The sequence below is a fragment of the Haemaphysalis longicornis genome, unplaced genomic scaffold, assembly GCF_048455015.1.
Source record: "Haemaphysalis longicornis isolate Haplotype H1 unplaced genomic scaffold, Haemaphysalis longicornis Haplotype H1 scaffold_1, whole genome shotgun sequence".
Taxonomy (NCBI): Eukaryota; Metazoa; Arthropoda; class Arachnida; order Ixodida; family Ixodidae; genus Haemaphysalis; species Haemaphysalis longicornis.
In genome coordinates this window covers 443,648,425-443,667,002 of record NW_027526203.1, presented here as the reverse complement: position 1 = coordinate 443,667,002, position 18,578 = coordinate 443,648,425, and the positions used below count along the sequence as shown (strand labels likewise).

The following is an 18,578-nucleotide window of genomic DNA, read 5'->3' as shown; positions in this document are numbered from 1 at the left end:
AGTCACTTTACGTTGTCACGGCATGAAAGTGTGCCGACATGCACTATGGGGCACAAATAATGTAGGTTGATTTCCAAATAACTTGCTGTGTGTATAGGCGCGTGCTGGTTTTATACCAGGCTTCTAACCAGTATGCACGCTTATTGAGCAAAACGAGTAACCTGTAAGGCAAACATACAGTAAGGCTATGTTTGTTCAGATTTGGAGGGATATTTCGGTACATTTACCACAGCCATATCATCCCAATATTCAGATAGGCGTTATAGTAAAACTGCACTCAAGAGGGGGAGGACCAGGAGGAGGAGAAAACTTTAATAGTAAAATCGAGCTGGTTAATGGGCAGGCTCCTCAGTCCAAGACGAGAGAGTAAGATTCATTCTTCAATTCACCGAACGTCATCCCGAGTAGGCCAGGATTTGTTCTTTGCGACTAAATGGGTTGGAAAACAATAAAGAGCTGTCTGGACATATTCATTGGTTTCGAATTGTGTTATACTGAAAATTGGCATGTATACTATCTATACGCCTCGAGCTTCGCGATCGCTGCGCCGCCTGCCACCGCTTCTCCGCGGCGCTTACGGGATGTCCGCAGCGCAGCTGATAGCGGCCCATGCAGTGTTTTGGTTCTCTTGCGCTTCTTTTTGCCTTTCCGTGCACTAAACATCGTGTTATTCTGATGTCTGTAAGCAAATAGTACGTTTAGGGCACTTAAAAAAACAGCTGCGTCCTGATTAGAGTTGTAAGAGTGCTCGAAAGCCGACAAGAGCTAACCGGGGACGCGGTACTGCGCGCTTTTTCGCCGCTCTTACGGGCGTCGGCGACGGCAGCGGCATATCACCACAGTGAAGATCGTTTCCCCGAAGTCCGGTGTCGATCAGGAACCCAATCGCCCGGGCTCCGGTTGATTTGGCAGGAGGCTGGCTGGGCGATGGTGTTGAAGTTCTTGAAGATGGCGGTCGAATTGACGAACTCGAGGCGTTGAAGTTGATTAAGTGAAACGGAATTTATGTACAGCTATTTACAGTGGGAAAACTGGGTACATGAATAATAAAAGAAAAACTGCACACTTCGGCTAGACGCTAGCTCCGAGTGCGCACAAATCACTCGAGCTCCTCAACTTCGTCTAACTCTTCCTATTCTCGGAGCGTACACAAACCGCTCGAGAAACGACGGCCGAGACTCTGTCTCGCCGCAAGATCCGTCTAGTTGCCCGGTGCGGCGCTGCACCCTGAACCTCCGACGCGATCTTAACCTCGACTAGGGGGCTCCTAAATCCCAACCTAGCGTTAACGGTCGAGACTCCTTGTCTCGCCGGGAACTGCCAGCTCAGCGCTCAGACGAGAACGATTTCCAACGGCCAAGTTGGGTCTTATATAACCTCGAGATCACACTCTCTCGGGAACGCCCCTGTAGCGTTCGTACACGCGTATGGGCGTGCCCAAATACACGTAGACAGCTGTCACTCAGCACGGCACGGAAAATTCATTGAGGCACCGCCACCTTCGGGTCAACGGCACGCTCGTAGACGAGCAAGTTCGAGCGACCCCGCGGGGCGAAAACGAAAGACGGCGACAGTGCGTCATGCTGACCAGGGCGCGACAACAATGGAGACGCCGGTAATCCCCCCACCTCTGCGCGTCAAGTAGACATTCCTGGAATCCGGCGCCGCAGTCTGCCTTCTCAATGGGGGATTATCCTTGAGGAATGCGGTGGGCCAGACAATCCGTCTCCCGCGCACGCCGCGACGAATTAGCGGTGGTTGCAGCGCAGTGTCGGCAGTGCTACGTCGCTAGACAGAGCGGCGCGTTCTCACGCGCAGGCCGGGCGCCTGGCCGCTAATCTAATAAGTGGACCTTACAACCACTGTCACCTCCGAATATCTCAGGCGCAAGTGAATTCTATTGACGCCTCGTTTAGTCCTGATATTGGCACAGTGAGAGGTAGGTTTCGTTTTGCAGCGCGGACAACGAATCCGGCCTTGTTTTGAATGTATACGCGTCGTCCAAAAATATCATTCGGGGAGGTGATTACCTAATATACCTGGCAATAACTTGTGCGTTTTATAAAAATAGAGGCCACGCGAACATGTTAAGTATATTCCAAGTCTATGGGTCGTTAAATATGTGCCCACTCCCGCCTGATAGAACGGACCGAGGGGAGTTAATGAAACCACGGAAAAATAAATGGTCTGCCAAGTCTGGAAGCAATGTAATAGCTCGTGCGAGAATAAAAAAAAACAGTGCAGCTTCGCAAATCCTACAGACATTCGTCTTACCTCAAGCAAGGTTGAACTCACTAGACAACTAGATTCGAAATGTACTGATGTTTTCCAAGACGGGGGGGGGGGGGGGGGGGAGGAGGAGGGGCGCTTAACTATCGTTGTGTACAAATGCGGAGCGAAATCAAGGAAAGACCGTTTTCGAAAATCACACACATGCTGCACGTTCACCTTCATTTTGTTTTTCGACTTTAACGAGCAGGGGATCACTCGGCGGACACAATTTTTGAAGTACAGTATATAAGGAAATTCACAGGCGATAAAAGCAGTCGTTGGATTGAGTAGGGTCCCCTGATTTCACTTTTGTGCTAAATTCGGCAGGCTCCCTGTTTCATATGATGATGTTTCGAAAAAGCGTTTAGTCACGGCCGTGGATATAAGCGAAGGATATACTATGTAACCGATGACTGTTTTGGGAAGCTCACCTCGCGGCTAGACGACCCAGCCGTAAATTCTTGGTGCTGACTCCCGCATGTAATTTTGCATTATCAATATTACTTATTGCGTGGAATGACCGCGATATTCATGCCACATTGGCTTGTTCAGGGTAGTGATCAATATCCGAGACATGAAACGTAACTGGCGGGCTGTCAGGTATGAGTGCTCCGCTAGATTATGAAACCACATGAAACCGGTTTACATTGCAGTGTAAAGCCGTAGAATGAGCATTTGAACGAACGCTGCTTACGGAGTTACTGTTAGTAAATTTCAGGGAAGTGTAATTACAATCAGATCCATGATATATGCCGATTTCGTGACGCCAGCTTGTGACGCACACCTGGCGCTTATGCGGACCGAATTTACCACAGTAAGATCGCGTCAGAAGAATTTACACTCCCGTAAATGCAGGGATCGCCGCCAGGGGGCCGACACAGGCGCCCGCGCCTCGTTTCGTCTCCCGCTTTTCGCCTTCTATACGCGATCACTCGACGTGCACGCGCTAGCCACCACCATCGATCGATTCCTAAGCATCTCAGGAACCGACGGACACCACGCTTAGCCCACTCCGACCATCAACAGCGACACAAGCCAACCGCGAAGTCTGCCAGCGTCACCGCCGCTGCTGGGCCTACTTTCAGGCCTAGCACGAGCGGCCGCTCTCCAGCCATGCCGCAGCAAGAACACCTGCTCGCGCCCTCCGCCACGCCACCGCAGCACGTGCAACACATGCCACCCGCCGCCTCCACTGAGATGGAAACGGGCTCCGACTCCCATAGTGAACCTACGCCTGCCGACGCCGGCGTCGATCTCCCGCCGCCAAGCACCAACCCGCCGCCCGCCACCTCAACCGAAGAAGACGCCGCTCAACAAATGGACTATGACCACCTCAGCGGCCGAACGTGCCCCCGCCCGAACCCCTGGATGGAGGTCATCTACGCACGCCGAAAGAAGCCGTCAACATCTACGCCCACGTCACCCCCTGCCACCGAGACGCCTCCAAAAGCGGTGCGTACCATACCACCACCGCGCTTCCCGCCGACCCACTACCTCACTGTCGTCCGCCCACATGACGGCCTTCGTGTCGGCGACTGGTCGACCAGCGACCTAGCGCGAGGTCTCGCCGCCGCAAGTAACATACCCGACTCGACCTTCCGCACCCTCGTCACCCTCCAAGCGCAACCCAACACCAACCTCATCGTGGCTGGTACTTCCGACCCCCATCTGGCCGACCGACTCTCCAGAATAACCGAACTAACTCTCCGCCAGACCACCTACGCTGTCACCGCCTACATGAAGCCCCCGCCAGGCACTGCACGTGGCGTAATTCACGGAGTCCCTGAGGGTCTCACTCAGGAGCAACTTATAGAACTCACGGCTACGAACCGCCCGTACCTCATCCATGCCCGCATTATGGGCAAGACCAGGTCCGCTCTCCTTACCTTCGCCGGAACCCGCATTCCTTACTATATTAAGTTTGACTGCGAAATGATCCGCTGCCGACCATACCGCCGAGCCCTCCAAACCTGCTCATGTTGCGGCGATATCGGGCACCGCCAAGATGTCTGCCCGCATCCCGACAAGCCACGGTGCCACAGCTGCGGCACTCCCGATCCGACACCGCAACACACCTGCACTCCTCGCTGCAAGCTGTGCGACGGACCCCACCCAACGGCCCACCGCGACTGCCCCAAGCGCTACCGACCCACTCCTCCACCATCTAAGCAGCGCCCGCTTGACTTGACCAAGACTTCCAGCCGACCGAGCACCGATGCCCACGAATTCCCACCGCTCCCGCCACCGCAGGCATCGCTCAACCAACACCCTACCGGGCCTCCCCTGCCACAGGTGAGCTGGTCAGCTAAATTACTCGCGCCTCCCACTGCTCCTACACCACCACCCCCTAACCCGTCTCACCCCTCTTCCTCTCCCGACCCACTCACCGCCGCCCTCGAAAAATTCCAACAACACTTCCAAACACAACTTAACGAACTTAAAAAACAAGTTGACACCCTCATGCGACTCCCCCCTCCCCAGCCCATCCCTCCCCCCCTCTCCGAGGACCGCATCATCGAACGTGTAACTGAAATTGTCAGTGCACGCATGGCCGCCCAAATTGAAGATGCCCTAGCAAAAGTTTTAAACGCCCAAGCCCAAACCCATGCTCCTCTCGTCAAGAGCTTCCAACTTCTCACAGAACGCCAAGCCAAATTCGAACTCGCCCTCCAACGCAACCCGGACAGCCTGTCCCTTTCCACTGATAGTTCCCCCAAGAAACCCAAGCACCACCCGTATCATGCCTAACATCCCCGTTGACACCATAACTGTCTATCAATGGAACTGCCGCTCGTTCAACAGCAAACGTCATCAACTCTCCCTCTTCACCCAAAACGACCCCCCCGATGCCATCGCCCTGCAAGAAACCAACACCTCCACCCCCCGCCTATCACAATACAACGCCTTCACGCAAGATCCCCAATCACGCACGGCCATCCTCGTTCATAACTCCCACCCGGCACAACCGCACCGCCTCAGCCAAACCATCCCCCACACCTTCGTCGAAATCATCTCGACTCGCCCCACACGCCCGAGCGTATACATCCTCAACATCTACAGCCCCCCCAACGACCACCTCAAGACCATAGAAACCCTCTTTCAACAAGCGGCACAGATAGCTGGATCCCACCCCCTTCTTGTCCTTGGTGACTTCAATGCCCCTCACGTGACTTGGGGCTACCGCTACGCCTCAAAGAAGGGTACCGCGCTGCTCCGGGCCAGCCAAAATCATCACCTCGTCCTCCAAAACGACCTAACCATCCCGACTAGAACCGGCAATAGCGTTAGCCGTGACACCATACCCGATCTGACCTTCACCAGACACTGCCCCACAGCCCAGTGGCACCGGCTTGACGAAAACCTCGGCAGTGATCACTATCTCATAACTCTCCGCGTACCCTTCGTGCACAAACCCCTCCGCAGAGGCACCGCACACCTCACGAACTGGCCCAACTTTCGCAAGGATCCCACCTCCTTACCACCCATTGGCGACAACCTGGACGACTGGGCACAGGCCCTAGAACAGAGGGTTTGCGCCCACACTCAATCTATAGCCCTCACAGACGCCACGCCGGCGGCTGATCCACACCTCCTCCACATGTGGGATGCCCGTCGGGGCCTTTCTAAAAGATGGAAGCGCCAGCGCCACAACAACACCCTCAGGAAACGTATAGCCCGCCTCAACCAAGAGATCCAAACGTACTCCAGCCAGCTTCACAACCAAAACTGGCGGGACTTCTGCACCCGCCTGCAAGGTACCCTCCACACCCGCAAGACCTGGCACCTCCTCCGCTCCCTCCTGGACAACCACTCTACTCAACGTCAATCAATGCACCGCATCCATCAACTCATCCGCAACCATTCGCAACCCCCTCGCGAGCTTCTCCGCACCATCAGGCAGCATCTCTTTGGTGATCCGGTCACTCATCCCCCTGCCCCGAACCTTCAATACACCGGACCCCCCAACGCCGACATGGACCTCCCCTTCACCATGACCGAACTCCACGCCATTCTTGCCCGCCTCACCCGCAACACCACCCCGGGCAGAGACCACATTAGCTATAGAACTGTCCGCAACCTCCCGGGCGACACCCTTGAAGACCTCCTCACCTATTACAACAGCAACTGGGAAGCCGGCACGTACCCCTCACAGTGGCGCCACTCAGACGTCACCCTTATCCCCAAGCCCAACAAACCAGTCTCCGCCACCACCCTCCGACCCATCGCCCTCACCTCCTGCCTCGGCAAGATCTATGAACACCTAGTTCACCAGCGCCTCTCCACCTACCTCGAAGACCGTAACCTGTACCCCCTTACCATGTTCGGTTTCCGCCAACATCTGTCCACCCAAGACGTCCTAATACAAATTAAAGAACAGCTCCTCGACCACCTCAGCCGCGACACCCCCAAAACACTCCTCACCCTCGATGCCAAAGGGGCCTTCGACAACGTTACGCACCAAGCCATTCTCGATAACCTCAATCACACCGGTTGCGGCCACCGCGCCTACCAATTCGTCTCTGCGTTCCTGCGGGACCGCACTGCCACCCTCCGGCTCGGCCCTATCCAATCCCCTACCTTCAACACCCCTGCCAAAGGCACACCGCAAGGCTCCGTTATTTCCCCCTTGCTCTTTAACATCGCCCTCCTCCACCTCCCCAGTCTCCTGAATGCCATCCCCGGTATCCACCATGCGCTTTATGCCGATGACCTCACTATATGGACTACCAGTGGCTCCAGCGGCGCGCAACAAGACGCCCTCCAGCAAGCCATCGACACCACTGTCGCCTACCTCCACCCCAGAGGCCTAACGGTCGAGCCAAGCAAGTCTGCCCTCCTCGTTCTCCGAGCCCGCACCCGCGGCCGCCCCCCACAGCCCACCCCGGACCCACAAGTGACAATCCACGGCTCTCCCATTCCCCAAGTCACCACCCTTCGGGTACTCGGCGTTCCTTTCCACTACGACGGCTCCGGCGCAATTCTTCTCCCACAGCTCCACAAAACAATCACCCAACTTACGCACCTCATTCGGCGCATCCGCGGCTCCACCTACGGCCTCAAAGAATCCGACACTTGCAAACTCGTTCAAGCCCTCCTCATCAGTCGCCTTACATACTGCTGCCCTTTCGTCAACCTCAAGACACAGGAAGCTAACAAGCTGGACGCTCTGATCCGCAAGACCTACAAAGCAGCCTTAGGCCTCCCTACCTACACTTCCAACACACGCCTTCTCCAGCTTGGCCTCCACAATACCCTAACAGAAATCATGGAAGCCCAACGCACTTCCCACCTGCACCGACTCTCCCTCACACCGGCTGGTCGACGGGTACTTCAGGTCATCGGACGCACGGCCCCTGCAACCCCACACGCGCCCCAACGTATTCCCCTCTCCATTCGTCAACGCATCCACGTCCCTCCCGTCCCCAAGCATATGCACCCCATCTTCAACCAAGGCCGCCGCAATGCCCGCGTCCGATTCCTCGAAAAACGCTACGGCTCGGATCCCAGCACCCGCTATACCGACATAGCGCAGTCCTCAACCCGCCACAGCACCACCATCGCAGTCGTCAACAACGAGGGCCGCCTCCCCACCGCGGCCTCCTACCGCCACATCCCCACGCTCACCGCCGAGTCCCTCGCCATCGCCCACGCTGCCCTGACCCACTGTCACCAACCCTACCTGACCATAATAACCGACTCGCAGCAAGCCTGCCGCCTCTACCAAGCCGGCCTCGCCCCGCCAGCAGCCATTCACCTCCTTCAACGCCTCCCCGAAGACATTGACCTATCCATTGTCTGGACCCCCGGCCACTCCGGCCTGGCAGGGAATGAAGCGGCACACGCCGCAGCCCGCGCACTCATTACCCGGGCACTTCCCTCGCCTAGCCTCGACCTAATAACTCCCCCACCCCCCGACCCAGCAGCCCTGACACCTCTCGACCCCACGTACAACTCCATCCTCTCCCACCACACTAACTCCCGACGGCGATACCCGCCCCCCCACCCTTCCCTCACCGCCCAACAGGCCTACATCCTCCGCCGACTACAGACAGAAACCTACTTTAACCACATCATTCTATACCACATTTCCCCTTCTCTCTTTCCACCAGACTGCTCACATTGTCACATCCCTCTCAACACCTACCACCTCGTCTTCTCCTGCCCCCAACACCCACGTCCCCACCCCTCCCCTTCCCCTGAGCAGTGGGAGTCCGAGCTGACCAGCTCCGCACCGGAGCGCCAGGTCGCCCTGGTGCGGCGCGCACTGGAGGCAGCCCGGACAAGAGGCCTCCTGGACTTAGGAGGCTAACCACGCCCTTATACCCCTTCCCTTTAAGCTCAATAAACGTTTTGCCACCACCACCACCACCCGTAAATGCACCACGTTTGTGAACAAAGTGACTGCTCCATATAAATATGTATTTCCAACGCATACAAACGAAAAATATCAGCCGCGAACGTGCCTCAAAAGCAACGGCGCCAGGGGTGAGCGGGCCGGCAATTCCCGCGACTGCTTTCGAAATGGGCCGCTAGGGGGATTTCAGTGGCGCCCCTACAGGCAGCGCTCGAGGCGTATTGCGTTAGTTAGCAAGTATATCAAGTTTTCAACACCGTAATCATGTCATAACTTTTCGGGTTGAGATCGAGTTCGTTACGATATCGATGGTTCGATAGAAATTAGGTGCACAAAAGCCGCCTTCGAGCACTGTGGACAACGTTATCTGCGCCGTAGCACAGATCTTATTGCATTGAATATTGAGACGAACTTTGTGAGCCTCGCAAACATCCCCAAACCTCCTAGTACGTTTAGGACGGTGCAGAAAAATGAATGCGTTGGGCATAGAAAAAAAAAACGTTCATCTAACAACAACGAAAGAAAGAGAAAACACCCGTTTTATTTCCTGCTGTGCGACCCGCTGCTTGATGCGTAGCATTAGACTGTTGAGTCTTCATAAGAGCATCTCAGAAATAGTTAAGGGAAGCATACGCATTTTGAATACTTATCGAGGAGCTCTGAGCGCTGAAACTCGCAAATACGCTAGATAGGACGAGGGCGGGTTACACACGATTGTCTGAGCGATGCTCTCTGAAAGTCGTTCTCTCTCTCCTCGTGTGTTGTAAAATTCTGCGGGACAAAGCTTGAAATTATTCAGAGCCGTCAGAATCTGATTGAAAACACGCTTTTTAAAGCACCAAAGCATCAAAGCGGGCGATTTCTAGCAAAGGGACTGCTGCCAGTCAGAACCGGACGACCGCGGCGCGGGTGTAGCAGCGGGGCGAGTGTAGCAGACGACAGCGGAGCGGGTCCCTAAGCTGACGTCAGATCCAGGTGGCGCCACTCAAACATCTCACCGGCAATAGCATGCGAGGTGCCCGCGCCTTGTGTGAAACCCAACCTATTTGAAATTTCGCAATTTCTGATGGTTCTCTGGAAGAATTCAGATAGTTAGACATTATTAAAGGCACCAAATAGTCCTCTTGTGATGTGAAAACACCTTGTCAATGATTACGGCCAGCACAAGATATTCAAGGCAAGCAATCGATGCGAAGAGATCCACTTGGAGTTGAAAACTGAACTCAGTGATGGATGCTTTTTGACGTTCTGATCGTCACTTATCAGACCTTTCATTTGCAGTTTATTATCATCTTCTTAGTCACTATGGTAGCCCTGCTTGCAGGAATAAGGTTTGACGCGCTAGAATCATGGCCAGCAAGCTTTCCCCAAGCAGCTGTCGCGCTATAAAGAGAGAACACTATGAGCCTCCTACATTGCAGCGCCACCTAACATTTCTCTTCTCTAAAATACTATCATCACAATGCTATATATCATCATAACAAAATACTACCATTTCGACAATTTCGACTGTGAAGTTAAACTTTGGAGTCGACCGTGCAACACGGGCTTCAGTGAATACCCGTGGGCACGGAGTACCCGTGAATTTCTTGGCATTCGCCGAGGAGATACACCCCGATATCAACCCGCTGCGTTGGGTCAGTGTGGGTGCGCAGATACACAGATACACACTGAGTGGATTAACACTGCAAGTTAAGCGCGTGCACGCTAAGAATGGAATGTGCTGGAAAGCCAGCGAACGGCGTCCCAAGGGCCCTGCGGTGCTGCGTACGTGTAATTCCTCGCGGTCCGAATAATGCGTGTATACACATGCGAGTGCCGGCTGGCTGCAAGGCCACGATCGACCCTGGCTGATCGTCGCTTGCGTCTCGGCGCGTATGCCGCCACCACGCGTGTTGGCCGCGAGGTCGAACGAAGCCGGGAGCCGGTGCGGAATGCATCGAATACACCCATCGTTCACGGCTCGCCGCTGAATTACTGCTCTATCTTTCTCGGCCCGAAGGCGACGCTTGGCTAAGGCGTTATGTGCTACTGAGCCCAGGATGCTCAGGCCGCCGCTACTGAGCGGCGGCCACCCCCCGCCGCGGTGGCTGCGCTTCCAGAGTTGGTGCCTCGATGCGGGCCCGCGGCGCGCATCAATGCACCCTATTCCGGAGCCCCTGTCACACCACATCTACATCCATAGGCGTGCGCACAGGGGGGGCAGGGGGGGCGGCCGCCCCCCCTAATCATCTGAAGGGGGGCGCCAAATTGGCCCATATTTTGCCAATGTAGCACATTAAAGTAAAAATTTCTGCTCAGAACTAGTTTGTATGTGTTGCCATTCCATCGCATTGAAATAAAAATTTTATAACCATCCCTCTTTGCACTGCGTTCGGACCGCTATTCCTTCAGTGGGAAGAGGTCAGGAGTTGCTGTAAGAGGGGGGGGGGGGGCAGCGGTAAGACTTTGCCCCCCCTAATTGAGAACTCTGCGCACGCCTATGTCTACATCGTGGTGATGAAAGAGCTCTCAAATAGGGGCTGAAGAGCGCCGTGTCGTCTCTTCCTTCTGACTTCGTCCCTTCTTGACAGCGCTTTCAACACCAAGCTTGCTAGATGAAAGAAGGAGACACCACGGCGCTCTTCGTCCCTGTTTGAGAGCGATTTCAACACCAAGATCAACAGTTTACCTCTTGTCACATTTCTTTAGGCGACGTGCTTTACTGCGCGCACTTGATTTTTCCGCGTTCGAAACCAGCCACCAAAACCGAAACCATGTGTCATTAAGTTTGGGTGTCTCTTCTTTAAAGGGCACGAAAGTTGTTGTTTTTTATTATTATTTTTTTTTCATAGTTAGTTTACACTGCAATATCAAGCACCAAAATCTGCCAGGCTGGCGTTTCTGCATGGTATGCGTGGAAGGTTTTGATCAACTTTTGATCGTACAAGCAGCGCGAAACTTGCTTACCTCGCTTGTTTACACGTTCCAGTGCTTCCTTTTTTTGCACGTGCATGCATATTTGTATTGTGCGTCACAATAAATGCAAAACCATAAGCATTACGCTAAAACGGTGGAAAAAGTAATCAAAATATGTTCCCTCACCACCGCTAGGTGTGCCCCAGTCGACGTTGGGTTTAAATTTGTGCGCGTTGCGTTACCCAGTATTTCTTTCTCTATGCGTTACCTCTGTAATTAGTAGTTGCCACTCATTACGATCGTCTGCCTAATTTGAAGAGCTCCTGCTTTGCTCATCGTGTGATCCTGTGGTAGTGAGCCATCTTGTAAGGTATTTCAGTTTAACAAACGCAATCCATTGTAATCTAATGCCTAATGCATTAAGTGCATAAAATTAAGCATCGCGTACTATTTTTCCACTAATTCAAAGTATCTTTTCTTTGCATTTCTGCCGTCCCGTGTGTGGGTTGTTTAGAATGTCAAGTTGAAAGTGTTGCGGCAGCATGCCTTCTATTTGCCGCAGGCTCGCTTCCAGTTTATGGCTACAAATTACAATCAATGCATTTGGTTGCGTGGTATATAAGTTCGTAATTATTTTCTGATCAGTCGTTTTATCGCACGTACTGTGTTCGGCATGTTTGCTCTCTTCCGAGGCTAGCTCGAACGCTTTCGTGAAGCTTTCGCTTGAGCTATTCTTGCTAGCGATTGATAAAATGTGTTCATTTTTTCTTCTAGAAGATGTATCGTTAGTTAGTGGAAAACGCCTGCTTTGCGAGCAGGTACCAGCGTCGTATCGCGGTATTCGAAAAGAGCACGTGGTCTCGGTGGTCTCGGCTCCCGTCGTGTGAATATCAACGGCGAACGGTGAAAAGGAAGGACCTGCGCTACTACCACAGGCCTCCTTGATTAATAGTGGACGGGGACTGATCTTGCAGAAAAATGGACCCACAGCTAGTAGAAAAACGACCTTCCCATTTGCCTAGCTAAGATTGCATGGTGTGAAGCCTTTTGCGTCTCCCCTTTGTACATTTCTCGTGGTTGCGAGCATACGATCGAGTTGATGGATTTAAAATAATTTTGGCCAGGTGGCCTAAGCGATATGTAGCATTTCGCCCTTTTGTCAAAACGTGTGTGCTTCCCTTACCCAGGAAAATTTGTGGCACATACGTTAACGTGGGAGCTGCTTACGCTGAAAAAGGTCTTGTAGTTGCCCTATCGCAACTGCCTGCAGTGTTTTTAGTTTTAGTTTAGGAAGTGAATGTCTTCGTATTTAGTTTAGGAAGTGAATGCCTTCTTGTTGTAGATGACAGTGCATTAGGTTTGTTGGAAAAAGTCGCACACATGAGGCGATCTTCGTTGCAGGTGTCGAGGAACCCCAGGTGATCTTTGTGAATGAACTTGCAGGCCTTCTGTGGAACACCACACAGGCAGGCCATTTCGTCGTAAACACCAAGTTACAGTTTCACCTTTTTGTTTTCCCCAGGTTATCGTCTTCCTGCCCGAGCCTGTCTAAAAGGCGGTTCCTGCAGTCTTCCTGTCCATGATGGGGATGACGCCGGTGGCCCGGCTGCTGCCGGAGGCCAGCCTGCAGCATGCCAGCCGGGGTGGCCTGCCCCCCAACAGCATGGCGGCCACCTGCCAGGGCCGGGGCTGGCCCCTGGGCTCAGCAGTGCGACGAGACGAAGGACTCTCCGCACGGGACAACGGTGAGTGGTGACACCACACACCCCAAGCCCCCCACACCTAAGCTGTGACCAACAAATAGCCACGTGTTGGGGTGCAGGGTTGGAGCCTCGAATGGGACATTACTTGCCATCAGGGTAAAGCCAGCAGACTCTGTACACCAATCCCGTTGGCTTTTTGCTACGCCACATGGAGAATTTAAACCCCTCTTTAAAAAACCTGATCAGTCGCTGAACAGGGGCTGCACCGAAGTCTCGTTTTGGCCACTGCATGTAATTGCATTTCCAAAACCAGATTACTACAGTGTAGACCATTTAAAACGTAACCACTTGTAGTGCAGGACTGGATATAACGCAAGTTTTTGTGACTACCGGTTTGCCTCCCATAGAACGCGATGCATAAGCGTACCGCTTAAAATGTGGTTGGTCGAAGCGCAAAGCCGTTAATAGTGCGGTTTTTTGGCAGGTCTGCTGATCAAGTGGCGCAGCTTGGACATCATTTTTAGGGTAGCAAAAGAAATAAGAACGGATAAAATCATCCATCTGACGCAGCGCGCACCCCTTGCTGTTCTCTAACTTCGACACACAAGAAAAAAAATAGGAACTCTTTCGTTTGTGCGTACGTGATAATCACAACCTTGCTTTACACAACTCGGAAGAAAGCAGCCTCCTTCTCCGTACAAGCGCGGCAAGAGCGAGCTGCGCGAAGCCGAAGATTTCCACCACCAATAATGTTGCTCTGATAAGCAGCCGCCTTTGGCATCGTGAATACAAGGTGGGGCAAAAAAAGAATACCACTTGCGCTGTTATCACATGTCCCACAGCGTATGTTCATAGACGCTAAAAACTCGGCCATGGTCCTTCAAAACACAACGGAAGTTAAAGCCAGGCTCACTGTTTGCAAGACCGCACTTGCAATGTGTAAGAACCTGTAGTCAAGGGTTCGACGAAAGTTCGTCTGGTCAGGCATTGTTTGAAGAAACAGTAAGGCAGTCACTGACCAAGTCAAAGTAAAAAGACGTTTCGGAACCCGTACGGGTTCCGAAACGTCTTTTTACTTTTTTGACTTGGTCAGTGACTGCCTTACTGTTTCGTGTAAGAACCTGCAGCAGCGACTGATATGGTAAAAAAAAAAAAAAAGCCTAAGCCTTTGTTTTTAAAGGATCCATGAAGACAAAATACAAGTTTGTTTTATTCGAATGATTTCATGTTTTATAGTGTCCTCAGCGCTTGTCCGGATGCAAACGATGTTTTTTTTTTCAGCGAGAAATTAATCAATTTACGTTGAAATTTTGATTTTCCCGCTAAATCGTGTTTTCGTGGTCTGCAATGACATCACCAAAACCAACCGCTCTGCAGCCAATTGGAAAGCCTCGTTTACCATTAGTGAACCTAGATAGCGCCACCATACCGTGGCAAGCCGTTTTCTGCCTCTGGTTTGCGTTTGACCGTATTTGAACCTGGCTTGTTTTTGTTCAGGGAGGAAATAATCGTTTCGTGAAACAGAGTGCTCGCTCGACAAATATGATCACGTAATACACCGTTGCTTGCGTCAGTCGGCAAAGTGTAGTCTAAAACTACCCCAAAGCCCCCAGTCCTGTGCAGCTAAACCAAGCATAGTTTGCGCAGTACCAACAGCAGTACGCATCGGTACTTCTATGTTTACTTGTGCTTTTGTAACTTCCACTGTCGGTCCCACCATTCTTACTGCTTTAAAAAGAATGTGGCCTAAATTTAAGCGCAAATAGCCCGTTCGGCAAGCTTATAAGCTCTGCCTAATTTGCGTTTGCTTTTGCCAGCCTCCGCCAATCGCAGAGCTGGCTGGTATGACATCATAGGTTCTATTGCGGGAAATGAGTGAGTGGGTCGCATGGCTCTTTCCTTTTTTCCTAATTATACAGCTTATTTGAGCAAAGTTTACGTTAAAAGTGGTGTCATTATGATTCTAACGAGGCAATCTTTTGAATGAACCAAACTTTTGTTTTGTCTTCATGGCTCCTTTAAGTGCTGTGTGTTTTAGTGATGATAAATATAGGATAACTTGAGAGTTAGGTTGCAATGTTGTTGGATTTGCGCATGATTGGGTAGTGTGGTACCGCTTAAAGTGCGGATTTTTGCGGTTCCCGCTACATACATTAAAGCGGTCTACACTGTACTACTGTATTTTTGATAATGGAATCTGTCGATAAATCACACCCTGTTGCTTTAAGGTCAGTGTTTCTAATATCTGTGTACCTTGAAGGCATCATAGGCGACTCTTTTAAAGCTAGTAAACTCAGATCTGAGAAAAAATTAAGAATGGCGATCAACAACAAGCCACTAGCCTCCTCCACAAACGTTCTCTCCTCTGCCGCCCATTAAGCCACAACTCCGCAGTTGTGCTGTGTTATCAATTATTGGATTGTCAACCAATAGTAAAACTGATCAGTGCAGCCACCAACAAGGGACCAATTCACTGCAGCCTTGCTAACACTTTTCCCGAAACCCAGCCGGTAAAGTGGCTAGCTCGCGTATTTGTACAATGCAGTACGTTACTTCAGCCTTCAGGGTATTTTTTTCTCCTGCCTGGGCATTGGTTCTGTTTAGTGGTTAGGATTTGTGCTTTTGGTGATGGCAGTTATTGCAGGTGGGCAAGGTGCAGGTAGCACGCGCGCTGCTCAGCCTTTTGCCCTTCCTTGCTACGCTTCCAACTTGGCAAGGTGGTCCCTTGACCACTCATGTGTTCCCCTCTGTCTGATTGCTGGTCATGCAGTCGTGTTGGGGCCCTTCCAAACTTGTCTGAGCACGCTGCATCTGTTCCTGTTTCAGACGTTCGTGGCGGCTGCTCGTGGCATGCAGGCTGGGGTGGAGACGCAGGGCTCAATCATCTGGTCCACTGGCACGCAGGGCGTGCTGCTTCTTGCAGTGCTGCCACAGCGGGGCTTTTCACCCCAGTTCTTGGTGGGGTTCCTGGAAGCTGAGCTGGGGGCTCCCGCCGAGCCCACTGGCGTCCACCACTTCCTCCCAACCTGTCTGCTGCACCGCCTGGCCCCCCACCCCTGCCTGCCTTCGCAAGCAGGAAGGGCTGTCTGAGGTAGAATATGCAGCTGTGTACATCTCGCAAGCGCACAGCATCGATGACTTCTATGTCCTCGGCACTGTGCATCTGTGAGACGTAGACGGCATCGGCGGGGTTGTTACGTGCCGAAGCCGCACCTGGGCACCGTACTGGAGTGCTCCGGATTAATTTTGACCTCGTGGGGATCTTTAACCTGCCCCGAAGTCACTTCTACGTTCAGCTGAGGGGCCGCGACACCACTATTAAACTTGACAAGTTGGTGAACGACGGGGGTGATTAGCTGAGCCCCGCGTCGTAGCGCAAAAAAACAACCCGAAGAGAAAAAAAAACAGAAGGACACAATTGCCCGACTGTGCATGTGGCTTTTTTGTGCCAATAGGGAGTGGGTGGTGTCACCGTACGCACTGTCATGACTGTACTTAACTGAGCGCACTGCCTTCCATGCGACACTGTGTGCTTTGCCAAGTGTAATTGTATGGTCTTTGTGATATAACATCTGTGATCCCAAATTTGTCACGAGAAAAGCAAACTTTGTGCTTTCAGCAAATTTTACTGATATTGTTGTAAGTTGAATTGCCATGTGCATTGTCGTATTATTTAGTATTTTCTTTTCATAACGTCTACGATATTATGTGATCACATGTGCTACCCTGTCTGCTGCTGCTGTTGTCGTTGCTATTGTTCAAGGAGTCGCATTTGTGGGCTTACGTTATTGTTCCACCCACCTGGCATTCAGGTTTTTGTAAATAAATGAATTCTCCACCTTCCTGCAGTGGAAGTTTGTACCTCATTCAAGTCACATGCGCATTCACACTGCTGGTGAACGTAGTTGAGGGGGAAAAGGGCGATTCTAAGCACATCGCTTTTTGTTCAACTGCTCTGCCACCTAAAAATTACAACTACCCCAGACAAATCTCAAAAAGAAAACGGCTGAGCAAAGCTATGAACTGTGTTGATTTTTTTCAAGCCCCCCCCCATCCCCCCCTTTTGCAGAGGAACGGGGGGGGGTCTAAGCACCCCCGTTTCCCCCTTCCTCTGTTTTTTAACCACTGCCTGCAAGGAGGGGAAACACTCATTACTATCAAGTACTGTACTCTAACCATTAAAATCAACACAATTGTGTCAGTAGTTCCTGATAAATTGATCTCCGTTTCAGTTTCGGCGTGACAGATACACATTTGATTGTTAATTTCTCAGCATGAGCTTCATGGTTAGGTGCGCTGAACTACCATCACCGAGCATGCAGGCATTCTAGCGTCTCCTTCCCCATGTTTCATCTGTTAGTAAACACAAGCCAACACTTTGACTGGAGAACATACACATTTGATTGTTAATTTCTCAGCATGAGCTTCATGGTTGAGTGCGCTGAACTACCATCACCGAGCATGCAGGCATTCTAGCGTCTCCTTCCCCATGTTTCATCTGTTAGTAAACACAAGCCAACACTTTGACTGGAGAACTCTGACTAATCGTGGAATCCAACTGTATCGCTAAGAAGTGAAGTGAATTTTGTCAGTGTGGCAGTTTTTAGGGCACACACTGATTTCTAAACTCTTCTGGAGCTCAAAACTAGGCCGCACCACTGACCTGTGTAGCGTGCTTACACGGTGCGGGCGCAGTATACCCAAAGAGCCGCGCACACACACACTTACGCCGACAAACTGGCTAACCAAACTGATAGCGCAAACAGCCGAGAGTCCTGGGTGCATCAGCCTCACTTGGGCATACACTTTGCAGACCACTTGCTTCGTTTCTTTTCACAGCCTCTGGTTTTCAAGCTTCTTGAAAATTCTATGCGGAGAATGAAGTGGCGAGCTGCCGAAGGCTGCCGCTGAGGACACCATGTTTTTTTTTTCAGAAGAGAACCATTGCGACGCCAGTGGTGACGGCCACAACCAAAAATATCCGACGATCTAAAAAATAATGATCTCTGTTTCATATATTCTGGCTTGTAAGTTAGTAGCATTACTACATAAGAACTATATATTTTTGAATTGCTTAGGTTACAGCCAGCCAATTATTTCTGTTGAACTAGTTCCAGCTGCGCAACGAAACTGCGTGCTTCAGCCCTAGCCTTGACTGCATTGCCACAGATAAGCTGTCCCCAAGTACAGTGAGCACAAAGAAATGGCACGTGGTTTAGACAACTTGTCAAAAGACTGCAGGGCACACCCATACATGCATTGGATAGTGATGCGACACTGTCAGTCAGATGATATGGCGGCTAACTAGATTACTGCTGAGCTAGTTTTCTCGTCTTTTATGTTGCCAGACA

General features: G+C 51.7%; 1 protein-coding gene across 1 annotated transcript; it reads left to right on the top strand.

The window, feature by feature from the left end:
- The first annotated feature begins 11,765 nt into the window (after nt 1-11,765).
- Nucleotides 11,766-17,071, top strand: LOC144155874 (uncharacterized). The gene is made up of 3 exons (XM_077687568.1): nt 11,766-11,894; nt 13,047-13,269; nt 16,054-17,071. Exons 2-3 carry the CDS (start codon nt 13,156-13,158, stop codon nt 16,315-16,317), a joined length of 378 nt encoding a protein of 125 aa, XP_077543694.1. The 5' UTR covers nt 11,766-11,894; nt 13,047-13,155; the 3' UTR covers nt 16,318-17,071.
- The last annotated feature ends 1,507 nt before the right edge of the window (nt 17,072-18,578 follow it).